The 14,745-nt window shown below is 44.2% G+C and overlaps 1 protein-coding gene across 1 annotated transcript in view; it reads left to right on the top strand.

The window, feature by feature from the left end:
- Positions 1–299: 299 nt before the first annotated feature.
- Positions 300–14,745, top strand: part of ARL14EP (ARF like GTPase 14 effector protein) — a 76,452-nt gene continuing 62,006 nt past the window's right edge. Inside the window, exons 1-2 of the mRNA XM_069221979.1 lie at positions 300–434; positions 6,947–7,449. Coding sequence (XP_069078080.1) covers positions 7,024–7,449 — 426 coding nt within the window. The 5' untranslated portion in view covers positions 300–434; positions 6,947–7,023. The remainder of the gene's footprint in view (positions 435–6,946; positions 7,450–14,745) is intronic.

Genomic DNA, 14,745 nt, shown 5'->3' on the forward strand with positions numbered 1-14,745 from the left:
TAAATTTGCCACTTTGCATGGCGTTCCTGAACAATGGCGGCAAATGCATATAGTTACTTTATGACCCTGTTTAAGTTCACCATTTTTAGCAATTTTTTGAAGCTGAAGTACTATTTCGGTGAGAAAAGCAGCTTCTTTGTTTTATATAGAGGTATTTTCCTCCTTAAAATATTGGCAAAGCCAGTAGATGTCCGTAGGTAACTTATTGGCTTTGCCAATGCTTGTTTCATTTTACGTCCTGTTGGTGCTAAAGTGTCGGGGAAAGCATGCCTCTCCGTCCTTCTTCTGTCTCTAGTTTCGGTTCCCTCTGTCACTATCGACGTCATCGTTGGGGGACTTTCCGGAAGTAGTGGGCTGGGCCGTGGATGGCTCCGACGCGGGATTCGAACAACGCAAACAGCAGCGCCGCCATGCAGGGGAAGAGGAAGAGCAAGGTAGTCATCTTTTGGGCTCCGGCTGTGGGAGGCACAGTTAAACAGAGAGGAGCCAGAGGGTCGCCCTGTTGACTACAGGGGCTGGATGTTTGCAGCTGCCCCGCTGTACTCGTCTTAGGGTGCGGGGGCCGCCGAAGTTCTAGAGCTTTCTGGCACTCCAGCCACAAATCGACACAAGATAGTTCTGCTCCATCTTCTATGAGCAGTTCATATAATGTTTTTTTTTTCTTTTACTTGAAAATAAAGCCGAGGCAAATACTTGTTCTCGTACCGCTCTAGGTCGAAAAATAAAAGCCCTGGGTGCCAGCTTTCCAAAGAGGCGACGGTGTCATCTCGTCAGGCCTAATCTTACGTTTTCACTTCATTGTCCTGGCTCATGTGGTTGTTTGGGAGTGTTGGAACTAGAATTTGGTACTTCCTTATTAGGCACGGTTATTCTTTGATTTAATGAAAAGGCAGTCGTAAATGAGCATTGTCAGAAACTTGTGCGCGTTTGTCATTAACTGCGTAAGTACTGTCCCATGATTTGGCACTGGGCCATCAATTTAGGCGAGGCACCGTAAACTTGGGCGTAAGTGTTACACTAAATGGTATAGGATTTCTATAAGCACAAGGTAAGCTACACGTAGCTTCCTGCTTGCTGCCATCCCCTGGAAAAAAGACAGTATTACAATGACCTGCAAAATACATCTTTTCTTTCTCCATGGCGCTTCTGTTTTGTAGCCCTGCAGATATAATTTTACCTTCAAACATAAAATACAGTGACGTGTTGTAATGGCAAAATGTATTGAAGTGGGTGAGGGATGGGGTGTTGCCTGGTTCTGAGGGGAGACATAAAGAAAACACAGTTTTTTTCTGGCAGTTGTGAAGAGAAGCAGTAGACGGAGTACTTTTTTCCCCTTCGGGTTGTGATGAGAGTAATGCAGAAGAGTGGTCGAGTGAGAAAAATGTCCCCAGATAATTGGCAGCCCGTTTGCTTTAATTGGAACGGTCTCTTCTTCATTTCCTCTTAAATCTTTGCCGGAGCAGCACGTTGGCATGGACGTCTTTTACCTGACCGCTGTGCGTACTCAATATATTTCAAAAGATGGTGACGGACCGCACATTCTTTTCTCCGTAGCAGTGCCATGGCCTGAATGGCTACCATTGTTCTTGTATAGAAAAAATCATTGCTAAAGTTGGGGCAGTGACCTTATTTTTCTTCTGCACTATAGTCTATTAAATGGGACCGTCTCATTTCTTTTCAGAACTGGAGGCGTAATGCTTCACTTTGCAATGAGGGAGTAATTGTACTCTGCAGAACCAATGATACTTTTGAACTGTATAGTGCACGATGGTTACATCCTGACTCAACAGGACCTCGGTGTAAAGCAGGACACACACATTTTTGCACGCCTGCGCCGCTTTGAGTCGGATGGTACCTAGCACTTAGATGCAGGAGTGATATAGTGATTGAACTGCAGAGGACACTTGCACTGTTGTCACCGGTTCTTTCAACTGTGTCCGAATGGAGTTTGCGCCACTTCTTCCTGTGATGTTGTTTCTCTCCGTGACTCTTGTTTTGTTTGTGTTTATGCTGCATAATTCCTCTTGGTGAGTTTTTCATTTAGTTGAGGCAATTTTCACCGATACTAACCGTATTGTATTTCCTCTCTTTTCATTAAACATGTTCCATTTGCCAGAACTGCGCATGTTCTGTGCACGAGGGAAGCTTGCACTGCTACTTTTTATACTGTACACCTGCTGCCGAAAAGAAGGCTATGCTAAAGCCCTTCCTACAACTTACTGTCTGCCTACCTGCTTGGTGTGAGTAAAGTGGACTTGCATCAGCCTGTTTTGTTAAGGTTTGTGTATGTGTGGGGGTTCTTGCACTGATTTTCCTTTCTCGTGCATTACCTAACACCTGTCCACAACTGAGATAACCACTGAAATGATGAAATCCAGCATGCCCTGTCTTTCCGTGGTGCACATCAACTGAAATGTGCTCCCTCACCAAACTCCAAAAACTTGCTGTTGGTGTACTGGTTCTCCTATCAAGAACAGTCTCCCATTGTCCCAAAAAGTTTCAATAACCTCTACTTTAGCATGCAGTAAGACTTAAAGGACCTCTGGATGGTCGGTGTGGTATAAACTATCTCTGCAGCAACTCACAGGAGGTATTGTACCGTGTCTGTGTCCCTCTTGGCCTGTTACCTATTACAAAAACTGAATTAAGGTTTTAAACAGTTAACATTCATGATTATGTCTTCACCAACACCAATTTGGCCAAGCCGATTCCGCTCCTTGAATTTATGACATTTCCTGCTCTCCTCATTTTTATTACACATGGTAGCTGCTGCATTTTGGGTGTCCCACCGATGGCCAGTCATTGAAATTTAGTTATCAATAATGTCAGTAATTGGGTTTGGTGACCCTTATCAACTTAATAAACACAATCTGGCCAGCCCAAAACACATTTCTTGGAGAATTTCTGTGGAGCCCCTGGTATCTATGGCACAAGCAGCAGGGAATCCACAAAATGTGCATGTTAAGTGCAAGCAGTACCAGCAGTTTTCAAGTAATGAACACAACATAATAGCAGGCCGAAATAAATTTGTAAAATTAGCAAAAAGACAAATTGATCATTAAAAGTGGATTGGGGCAAAATTACATATTCATTTTCAGTTTTAAAGCAAAAAGCACCTAGAAAAATTAAAGTATTCTTGAAAAAACAATGTGTGGTTAACCAGGCCCTCAATGCAATTTCAGGCCAACTGTGACGGAACTGAACTCAGATACTCCAAGCAGATCGTGCAGGTAAATTATTTTACTTTCGTCCTAAAGTCCCTGAAAAAGAAAAACGTTGGCCAATGGTCAAGACTTAAGCCTGCAAGGATCCCTTTTTAGTTTTTACATTATCGTCGATCTCCTGATGAAGCCATTGGGTTTGGTGCCAAAAGCTCAGAGTAGGAAAAGGCTGGATTTTTTTTTTTTTACATCCTCATCCAGGGCAAGGATGGAAGCTGTTGCTGGCTAGTGCTCCACTGCAAGATGGCCTTGCTGAAACATTAAAATTGTTTTATTTATTTATTTTTGTGGCAGAAAGCTCTGAACAGCACAAACCTGGATTTCTTTCCACCCTTGGCTGCGACCTCCCATGGCAAGCCTCAGCACCATGTCCTGTTCCTCTGGATGTGGAAGAAATGTCTATGTGCCACATTTGCCTAACTGATAAGAAAAGCCTTGCCACTTTTTCAGCTCTTAGCTCCTCATAGTAGGCTTCTAGGCACCACTTATCTCACTAGTCGGTTCTCCTGCAAGGCTCAGTCCCCTGTGGTCATTTGGGCCCTCTTGCAGTCAGAAGCCTTCTACTTCAGCAACACAAAAAGCTGAACAAGAGAAGGCCAGCAACTTTACCATTGGTGAGCAGTTAAGTCTCTGGGTGCCAGCAGCAGTACTCGAGCCCTCGACTTCTGCAGGAATCTTCATTCTTCCAGTAGGGAAATTGTACTTCAGGTTTAGTTTTCCCAGTCCAGGAATGTCTTGTAGTGAGAGTATCAAATATACCCTGCACACTTGGCAGTGACTAGAGAAATTTTGCCTCCCAATTTTAAATGTTTTTTCACAGCCCCACTTTTTTTTTTTTTTTTGCAGCACGTCCTCTTACTGTAAAATTGCCCAGAAGTCCCAGTTTCAACATGGTAGAAACCTTATTTAACCAGACAAGCTTATCAGCTCTCAGGTCTCCTCCTTATTTAGATTACCCTCTCTCTCACCTACTAGGGTACACACAATTTAGAGCCAAGGCTGTGTACAGGGGTTCTGGGGATCATTACGAGAAGCCCTAGTTGGCATCTCAAATTCCAAAGTGGTAGTGGTAAGGCTGCCCTTTACTCTGACAACTATTCTGTGCCATCTCAAATGGTGAATACCTTCTAAATGGCCAGTAATAACACCACCTGTTCTTCCTGTGCACAGAGGGCAGTCCATTATCTTCTGAGACTGTCTTAATTGCACTCCCAGCTAAGGATATGTGTTGGCCTGTATAGGTGAGATGAGTGGCCAGACTGTTTTAAGCCATTTTTAGTTCAGGCAGTACAAAGTACGTTTCTACAAAATTACTTTTCCTTAACTTTTGAATATTTTTGTAGCATTTTTCCGGATGGAGATTAGAATAATTTTAATTACACTTCCTCCTGTGTGTTCTAGCACAGCATACAAAGTGAAACTAGCTTTTTGGTTTTATTTCATACTAAACCCAATACGTAGTGAGGATCCTTCTCAGTCGGTGTAATGCCCCAAGCACATCTATAGATACTTAATGCTATGTAATACATATACTACAGCTTTGGACAAAGGTTATAGGCTTCTGTCCAGGGTGACTCGGGATCTTTGGAACTTCTGGAGACTCTTTCTAACTTGAACATTTTTCCCATTAGATTTTACAGGTTTGCACTGAGGGTACAGTCTGCAGTGCCTGTGAGCTAGTATTTGATGTGGTCCAGCTTAGGTTGGGTTACCAGGCTAGGTTAGGGCACCAGACTGAACACCCCTCTAAACTGACACCATTTGGGTGATATTCCAGCACTCACCACAAATAGTCTGTTCCTGAACCCAAAAAAGCATTCCCCAAACAAGAAATTTCCCAACCAGTCATATACCTCGAGGATAGATTATGAAGTACCAGTGTGTTTGTAGCCAGACAAGCATGGCCAAATTTGAGACTGTTTGAAGTCAGTGCGGTCTTCACAGAGTCTAATATTTAGTCAGTACTGATCACCTGAGCTAGGCTCACTCATTCATTTTAGAACCATTGTTCAGACAATGGTCTAATATTTGCCATTGGCTGGAGTTTCCTTCTTCATAACCTTTTGGGTAGGAAAATGGGCAGGGATTACAACAAGCTACACCACTCTGATTTGCCCATGGTCTTCTAGTTTTTATAAATGCTTTGGGCTGTTATGTTTTCCGGTTTGCATGCCTAAACTGGCCCAAACGCTGCAGTTGCCCTCACAGAAACTTGAAAGAACTTGTATTTTTAGGCACACTTTTTTAGGCTACTGCCAAATGTTACCCCAGGTGATAAGGGACAAAAAGACGGTATGGGTCACAAGGTTGACTGGCGTGAGCACACTAGCATTTATTCCTTATTTTACCGTTTCCATGGTGTCTAATGGGATTTCTACACCTTCCTTGAGAGCAGGAAGGGCAAATACATCTATGTATGGCTAAACTTTTCACCTTAGCGCACAGTAACACTTGTCCTACAGATGGAGACTGGGCACAGAGCCTTGTAGATTTAACGTATTTGCAAAGAGGTGGACATGCCTGTTAAGCACATACGTTTATTTTGCATTTATCTATTAGCTTGTGTGAGGGCAAGTCATAGAGGATATGATCTGGAAGTTCCAGTTTCATGATCTGCAGTGCAATAACTGGTGCTGATTTGAGAGGGAAAGTAGAACACAAAGAAGAGATAAAGTAAATATGCATTTCCATGGAATAAGAAAAGAAGTTCAGTCAAGCAAACAGTGGAAGGGCAGAGGTCATCAAATGGAACACACTGAAGTAGAAATGTGCAATAGGCAGAACAAAATAAGAATCTGGAGGAAAGCCATTAAATAAGAAGCAGAATGAGATGCACAAGAAAGCCATCCAATCAGGAGCAAGTGACTGTCCCCAAGCTTCTCTATATACGTGTACTTTATTGTGTTAGACAGTAGCTGTTCAAAAAATGACAGCTAAAGCAGTCTGTCAGTGAAACTTAAAGAAGGGCTAGTGGAGATGCCAGGGCTTCGCTGTTGTGCTATGTGCTGTGGAGTGGCAATGAAGAATTTATCAAGGAGGTGAAGAACTAAATTAGTCATTTTTTTTATATATATATATATATATATATCTCTCTTGGGGTAAACTTGCATTTGTATAGGATTTTCCATATTCAACATTTTGCGTTGATTCAATGTTCGTCTCCAATCTAGAGTCAACATTTGCTTTCTCAGGTAATTTTTTAGTAGCGGTCGTAGAGAAAAGAATGAAAATTAAGGGGCATCTTGTGTTCTATTTTTCTTGCTTACTGTCTAGCTTTTATTCTTTACATTAACCATTCTACTTAACTGGGTTTTCCGTATCACTCTCTTAGAGTTTGATACTTCTAATTTGCCTGGTGAGTTTTGCACGTCATGGTTGTGTTTCAAGGTGGATGGTCTACTATGAACCCTCTTTGTAAACTTAGCACCCAACCCAGTGTAAATGGCTAGAGTTTAAAGTTTGTTTTTTATCAATTTTTTCAGAAGACTGCATTTGCGACGTAAACACCATTCTGTCAATTGGTATGCTCCTTTATCGACAAAATGTTGGTGTTCCCCTTACACACCATTAGAGTAATAACAGCCCCCTAATTTCAGTTGTTGAAAAGCGGGCACACTTTAATTTGTGTTTTTTTTTTTTTTTTTTTTTTTTTTTTTTTTCTTCTTTCATGTAGCTAAGCAAAACTTTGCAACACAAATCTGATTTCACTTTAATGCTTTCTTCAGGGTGAGCCACGTAGGAACCATTAGAAGCAACAAAGATCTCTGAATGTAGACAAACAAAAACTTACTGCTCATCTAAAATGGATCCGTGTTCAGTTGGAGAACAGCTTCAAGCTATCAATGAATGTCACAAAACATACTATACGCGCCAAACCGGATTAAAGACTTTGAGAGTGCTCTCATCAAATAACATGTTGTTACTTCAACTTAGAACTGGATTAATGGCCCTTAACGAAGAAAATACAGTCTGTTCCCATCACGAACAAGTTTATATTGACAAATTCCAGGACTTGCAGAAGGGGTGCTGTGATCCATTTAATTTACACAAAAGATTTGTAAAGAAAATATTTCAAGTAATCGATTTAGACGATGCAAATTTCTTAAGTGAAAAGTTTGGAATACAGTTTGTACCAGGTTGGAAACTTTGTCAAAGGTGCTCACTGATCACTAATGGACAAGGGGATGTTGACGCCGTAGGAATCCGCCAAAGGAGACTTTCGTCAGACGTACGTATTTTGGAAAATCTTTGCCTCTACAAGTAATACACTCTAGTGAAGACTTAACTTTTGTACACTATTATTTCACTGATGGGAAAGAACAATGCATAAGTACAGCGCCAGCAATGCTTGCTTTTTTTGTCAGACTTCTCTGTATATTTATGTGGAGTTTGTATTTGTTAGATTCCCAAAAGCATATTGTCTGTGGGTAGAAGAGGCTAGCCAGCAAACTTAATGAGAAATGGCATATTAAATTCCGATTGCGCAACAGTGATCCCTTTTTCTCTAAATTCCTGAGAGGTTGGTCCTCGCAGATTAGAGGATCCGAGCACATTTTAAACTTTCAAAAATTGATGTTTAAAACATTGTTTTGCCTTGCTGAGTGCCCCATTCTATAGGTATTGTAATGTTTTTTGCACCAGTATGCCATTGTTTTGTAGGCTCATAATTCTGAATCATTAGCTTCTTTGTGCTTCTCGCAGCCCCTGTGCGGTCCACAGCTAGCCAACTCTAAACAAAACTGTCGAAGTGTTGAGCGTTTTCCCTCATTTGAGCAGCATAGTTGCTGCAATTTGTGGACTTTTATAGTTTACTCCTTACTTACATGCTTAAAGAGTACTTTCACCACATGCTCTGAAAAATGAGTGTACTGGTCAAATGTTTTATATTTTGTCTGCCTTAGTAGTAATTTGTATCATGTTACAAGGAAGCAATACTAAATAGCCAGATATCCTGGATTCTCTGGCATAGTAGGGTTCCCCTTTCGAGCCACTCATGAATCTCATGTACTTGTCAAGATGTCTATGTGGCTAAATACTAAATAAGTGCTAGCCCAGCCAAATGTCACAGGATTCGTCCAGCAGCAATGCACAAAGGTATGTACTGGCTTAATGTTAGGAGGAGTACCAAGTTGTCTGAAAGATCCAACTGCACTGGAGTGTACTCACACACCTGTCTGGCTTGAGAAGACTGAGGTTTTTATTGTGTCAAGAATTTTCCACCGTTGGGGTACTAAGGTGTTAAAATATTGGGAGCACTGTTTTACGTCAGTGCACTAGAAATTGCCACATGAGCGAGCTGCCTCCATCTTTGATTCAGTGTATATGAATAGGCAGAATCAACATCAAGCCATGCACCAGTTCTCTTTAGATCAGCCTGTCCTGCAAAATGTCCCATTAAAGGACTAAGTGCTACCGAATCAGAGTTCTAATTCTTTGAGCCGTTGTTGGTTCTGCAGATATGCCTGCAGTCGTTAATTCTGGATCTGAGCTAACCGACAGAGGCTCAGTGAAGGACAGCATGGATGGTGTTGATTATCCGTACTGGTTATTTCCTACTGGAGATATTGGTCATGAGAGATGTCTTGCTCCTTACTGTGTGGATTTGTGTATCTGCTGATTCCTCTGGCATACGATGCCCAGCTAAGGCTCAGCTACCACCATGTTGGGAGGGGCCTGCTATGATTATCACGGGTTGCAGAGAACTGGACATTGCCTACAGTGCAGGCTGCTGCAAGCCTTGACTGCTGGCCTGCTGTCCGACACAGTCAGCCCTGTCTGGGGTCCTGTGGGCCTGGAGCTTCTCTGTCTTCCCCAAGCTGGAGCGGGTTGCAACAAGGCCTGGCTGGGTGGGGTATGTAGCATTAGTGCAGCCAGAGCCTCTCTATTGGACCGGATTGCTGGGGCGACATAGTGCCAACCTAAATTGTGGGTAACACTGTTGCATTCTCACTCCTTTTCTGCAAAGGCTGAGGGCCTTGCCTGGGGCTCAAGGCACTTGGTGTGAGGCCTGGGGCTACGGGGGCCCCTGCGGCTGTGTTGGCAGTCCAGAGGGTTTGAAAGAGGGCTGGCAGTGACATGAGTGTTAGGGGCCCCTGCTGGAAATTGAGGAGCCTGGAGGTAGGCAGAACATTGTTGGACTCGCTGTTGGCTCAAGGGACTGACTGGTGCTGGGATGGCCTGGAGTGACCTGCCATTGCTCACGCTGCCCCTTCCTCTTCTTTGAGGTTTTCCTCTCGGGCAGGTGGGTCGGGCTGAGTGCTAGGTGTGTCACCATGAAGGTTGTCTGGGATTGTTGCTGTTGACCTGCCTGAATTGGCAACATATTGACTTGGAGTGCCTAACTGTGGGTAGCCCGCTGCTTGTGGTGCGGTGCTTCCCACTTGCTGGGTATTGGCAAGTGGGCAGGTCCCACCAGATGTTTCATCTTTGGTAGCCATTGTGTGAGGTGGTGGCTGAGAGGCCTTGAGGGTTGGTTATCAGTGGTTGATTATCAAGGATGAGGGCCCTGCCTCCCATGCCCAATCGAGGATGAACAGATTCACTACCCACCTGGTGCCTGTGAGTGGCGCAGCCTCAGGTAGAACACAGCGATTCTCTGCACCGGACTCAACGGACCATGGTGCTATCCTGAAAGCAATCCAGGCTTCAATTGAGGTTGCTGAAGCAAGAATCAGGGAGGTGAGGATGGATGTTGCCCCTCTCTGGCAAGAACTCCGAAATGTCACGAATCAAGTGATGAAGTCCGTGTTTCCGTCCTGGAGGCTGATGTTTCCACAAAACAACAAGTGCCAGGCAGGCAGTGCCAAAAACCGAGCTTGGTGGAATAACCTCCACTTTGTGAGGTTTTACGAAGGGTGTGGATCCCGAGACATTCCTGTAAATGTGGCTTACATCCTGGATTTAAAATGGCCTCCTCTCCCCCTGGTTCATGTGGAGCGCGCTCACAGATCGCTGGAGCCACTGCTGCCTCTGGGGGGGGGGGCTTTACCAGGGGATCCTAAGGGCACACAATTGCTCAAGTCCTTAATTTCTGCAAAAGGCACGTGGTCCTTCTAGAGTCACAGAAGGTCGGTGACCTCATGTTTTAATCCCACGTGTTATGAACTTTCTGGACTACTGAAGGCTGGTGCTGCAGAAGTGGAAATCCTTCAAGCTCAAGCAAACGTTGAGAGCCAGGGGCCACAGTATATGCTGATGGTCCCCCTGTGACCTTGAAGGTGATCCATAACACCCAGACCCACTTCTTTGGCACCCCGAAAGAGACCCTAACTGGGTGGTGGAGCGGAAGACTTATCTAAAATGATGGGAGAGTGTGGAGGAGTCTGGTGAGAGCCCTAGCTGGGCACTGCCTATCCTTGGTATTGGAAGGGGGTGATGTGCCACCAATCTGGCCAGTCCTGGGGGTCCCCAGACTCCTCTGGTACTGAGCTTGACCCACTGGGATCTGGCGCAGGTGAACAAACCCCCTTTTGGACAGACCACTCGGGGTAGTTCTCAAACACTAGTAACCTGGATGATGGAGGATAGATCTTCCCTAGGCTCTGTGCCTGGTCTGCCTGGTAGTCCCATATCTTGCCTTCTGTTTCTGGCCCTCTGTCTTAGGCCCAAGGCGCTGACATACTTTTTCATCCTTTACTGGATGGAAGTTTCACATAGGATACCAAAAGTTGTTCTTTACCATGATGTCTAAACTCTATCGTTTATTTTTTCTTCATATTTCTTTGTGCAACTTATCACACATACTTTTTGACAGTCCTTGAACGAAGGATAAAAAAGCATGACTAGACATGTTCTTTTCCAAATGTTGAAGTGTATACCATCGGAAGAGTAAACCCTGTTACAGATTTCCAGAATTTCCCATCAGGAATCCTTCTGAATGAAATTAAGCAGATGAGTCACCAATTTTTGTGCTATCTGTCTTAAGGATGGATAATTATTTGTCAATGAGCCAAAGAGCTTGAAAACTACATTAACATCCCAAAGATGTCTTTGGGGGTGGGGGAGGAATCTTTTGATTTGGAGACCTTTCACAATTCTGCAAATTAGAGGTTCATTTCCAGTCGTGGAGTCGCCTAATAAGGCGTGTCCAGCTGAAATACCCGGTCTATGACTATTGATTGTCCTGTGGGATAATCTGGACTAAAGGATGTTCTTTTCCCCCTGGGCCAATAAGCAAGCCCTGATGTATTGGGTGAGGCGCGCTTACTGCACTGCTAGCTGTAACAACCCTGACAACCAAAATTGTGAATTCCAGAAGGGGATTACTATCATTATTTTGCATCTTTCTTTATGAACTTTCCATATTACCCTCTGTATCATTGCGAACTGTAGGAAGGCATAACACCCCTCTGAGTTCCAATCCTGGACAAACACATATACTGCATAGCTACCGGATCTGGTCTCCAGCTGAAGAACCTGGGTACCTGATGTGTGAGCCTGCTCGCGATAAGATCTAGATCTATTGGATCCCAAAGTGTCTGAATCTCCCTTAACATTACTGGATTCAGCTGCCAATCGCTGTAGTCCCTGAGTTAGCGAAAGTTCGAATCTGCCCTTCGATTCAACTTCACTGGACAAAGGGCTGGTGACAATATAATCCTGTGTTCCTAACAAAAATACCAGATTTCTTTCACTAATTCCACTGCTTTGATCTTGAGCCCCCCATTCGATTGATATAGGACACTGCTGACATATTGTCCATGCGGATTAGCACCACGCTGTTGGTCAACAGAGCTTTGAAGATCCTTAGACCGCTCAAGCCTGCCATGAACTCCAAACAGTTTGTGCAAAGAACTCTCTGAATTTCAGCAACAACCACCTGTTTCCAGTTCGTTCAGGCGGGCCCCCCGACCTGAAGAACTGGCATCTGTCTCCATGGTAAACTCTGGCACATTTCCAAAAATTGCTTTCCCTTTCCAGCACTCTAGGTTGTTTAGCCACCATTCCAAATCCAAACGAGCCTCTGGGGACAAATCTGTTAGATCTGCATACCAGAGTCCTTTGTGTAGACCAACTGTCTTCACCCTCTGGAGGGCCTTGTAATGTAGGGGCCCTGGTGAAATAGCCTGAATTGAGGATGAAAGCAGACCAATGATCCTTGCTCAATCCCAGATATTCACAGTCTGTCTTCCTAGAACGTGTCTCACCTCCTTTATCTTGGTTATCTTTTTCTGAGGAAGAAGTTGTTGAGCTTGCAGTGTATCTACCTGAAATCCCAGAAATGCCAGTGACTGACTCAGTACTAGAACTAATTTTTCTATATTGATAATGAAACCCAGGTTTTCCAGGAGTTCCCTTGTTAAATGTAATTGATCCAATAAATCTGTCTTCAACTGACCCATCAACAGATTGTAATCTAAGTATATTATCAGCCAAATTCCTCCTTTTCTTAAAAAGGCAACACCTTGGTAAAGCACCATGGAGCAGAGTAAAGGGCGAAGGGAAAAGTAACAGAACTGAAACAGCGTTCCCCTCCATCTGATTCTGAGACATCTCTGTGAACTCTCTGCAATAGGGATCTTAAAATAAGAGTCCTTCAGGTCTAGTTTCACTAGCCTATCCCCTTCCTGTAAAACATCCTGTAGCATATGGATCCCTTCCATTAAGAAATTATTATAAACCATATATTTGTTTATTTCTCTCAAAGTTGTCCTTTATTTTTTATTTTTTACTAGAAATATTTCCCTTAGAAAACCATTGTGAGTCTGTCACTTATATTATTGCCCTTTTTAGCAACATTTGGGAAACCTCAGGGATGTGCAGTTTAATAAAATATTTTCTTGTCCATGGGACAGGTTACTTCTTAAAGCTACTTGTCCTGTAAAAAAAACAAATCTACTTGTCCCTTCGGTGCCATGTAGTGCGGCATCAAATTATGGCAGCAATCTCATTATGTAAGAGCTCTGATAATAGCCTCTGATTATGCCAGGCCTACTACTATAGTAGGGCTTGAATACTTGCAGTTTCAATCCCTACTATAGTAATTTCCTTATTTTGCCACCTTTCCGCAAATCTACATACTGGTGTTGGAGAAAGCAGTAAGCAATAGTTCCAGGGCTGGAATGTCTGAGTCTGCAAACCTCCAAATTTGCATGTAAAAGGATTTTCACCAGCTCTTCCCTAATCTTGTCCCATAATGAGAGAGGTTCGAAATTTACTCCTGACAATGGCAGAAGAAGTTCTTCCAGGGTTGGGGCAGAAAGTGGTTGGAGGGAAATTGAACTTGTAAACGCTCAGTGGATTTTCACATGAGCAAATCTACCCATGCATTTTAGCTCATGCTAAAATACAGTTCACAAATATTGTCTAGGAGTATGCTTTCCTGGTGTACTTCTGTAAGTTCCTGTGAATTCACGAAAGCCACTAATTTAAAGATGTAGACCACTGGTACACTTTTGCGACTTTCTTTAAGAACTGGGTCCCTAGTTAGGTCTGGCATTAACAGATATTTTGTTTTCATTAAACTTCTATTTCTCTCTATATCTGTGTGCTGGCTTTACTGTGAGTGATCACCTTCTGCTGTTCCACAAGGAGCATGTTGGCACACAAAGTTTTGTGCAATGCCAGGAACTACTGTGGCAATAAGTGGTGTAGCAAAACTGGAGGGACTCGTTCCCCCCCCCCCTTCCCAAAGACTCACCCAGGGCAGGTGCTGTGCTGAGGGGAGGGGGGCCCTGGAGGGAGGCTGGGGGGTCTTTGATTCACCACTGTTAGCATTGTGTGCTTTTTCAGGCCAAAAACATTTTCTTTTTGCCAGTGTTTGTTACAATGGTAAGGGTCTGGCAGATCCCACAACAATAAAGTGTTACGAAAGCTTGTCAAAACAAGACACACATTGATGAAACCAAAAGACTCACAAAAATGTGGAATTGGTTGGCTTTGGCAGTGCTTGGTTTTTTCATGCTTCCCATTATCTTGTTGAAAATGGTTACACTGGGGTGTAGTCTGGCCACAATTGATGATGGCCACCTGACTTGGGAGGTCTGTGCGGGGACCAGCTCTGGGTGGAGATGGGGCAGAGGGGGCAACTCGCAACTGTTGTAGCACGTCTGGGAACTAAATAGACGGACCCAGTCTCCCCTCAGGCTGCGTTATGCCACGGTGACGAGAGGTTAGGCGACTGAAGTCTTCCTGCAAAATGTGTGCACCGGGCAGTGTGCTGACTGAGGCCGGTGCGGAGCAAGGGGAAGATGCACTTTGGACTTGTCCACCCCAACACCCGGCGACTCCATAAGCGTAAATTGGACCGACACCCGAGAGCTGCCCTGATGGTGCCTACTACGCAGAAGCGACCCTGAGTACACACCTGCAGAGCGGACAGCGGAACTGTGTGTGTACGCGAGGCTGCCCCAGTGAGGAGGTTCACTTCCTGCACGCCCTGGCTGCTGGGCGAGGGGACGATCGATCGAGGGGAAGGGGGGCACCGCTGCGGTAGGGGAGCGGAGGGGGAGAGATACGGAAGCAGAGCCTTCTACCCCCTTTCATCCTCATGTTTTTTATTGCCAGCATTCTGATCCTATTTCTT

The sequence above is a fragment of the Pleurodeles waltl genome, chromosome 3_1 (assembly GCF_031143425.1).
Source record: "Pleurodeles waltl isolate 20211129_DDA chromosome 3_1, aPleWal1.hap1.20221129, whole genome shotgun sequence".
NCBI classification, from domain to species: Eukaryota; Metazoa; Chordata; class Amphibia; order Caudata; family Salamandridae; genus Pleurodeles; species Pleurodeles waltl.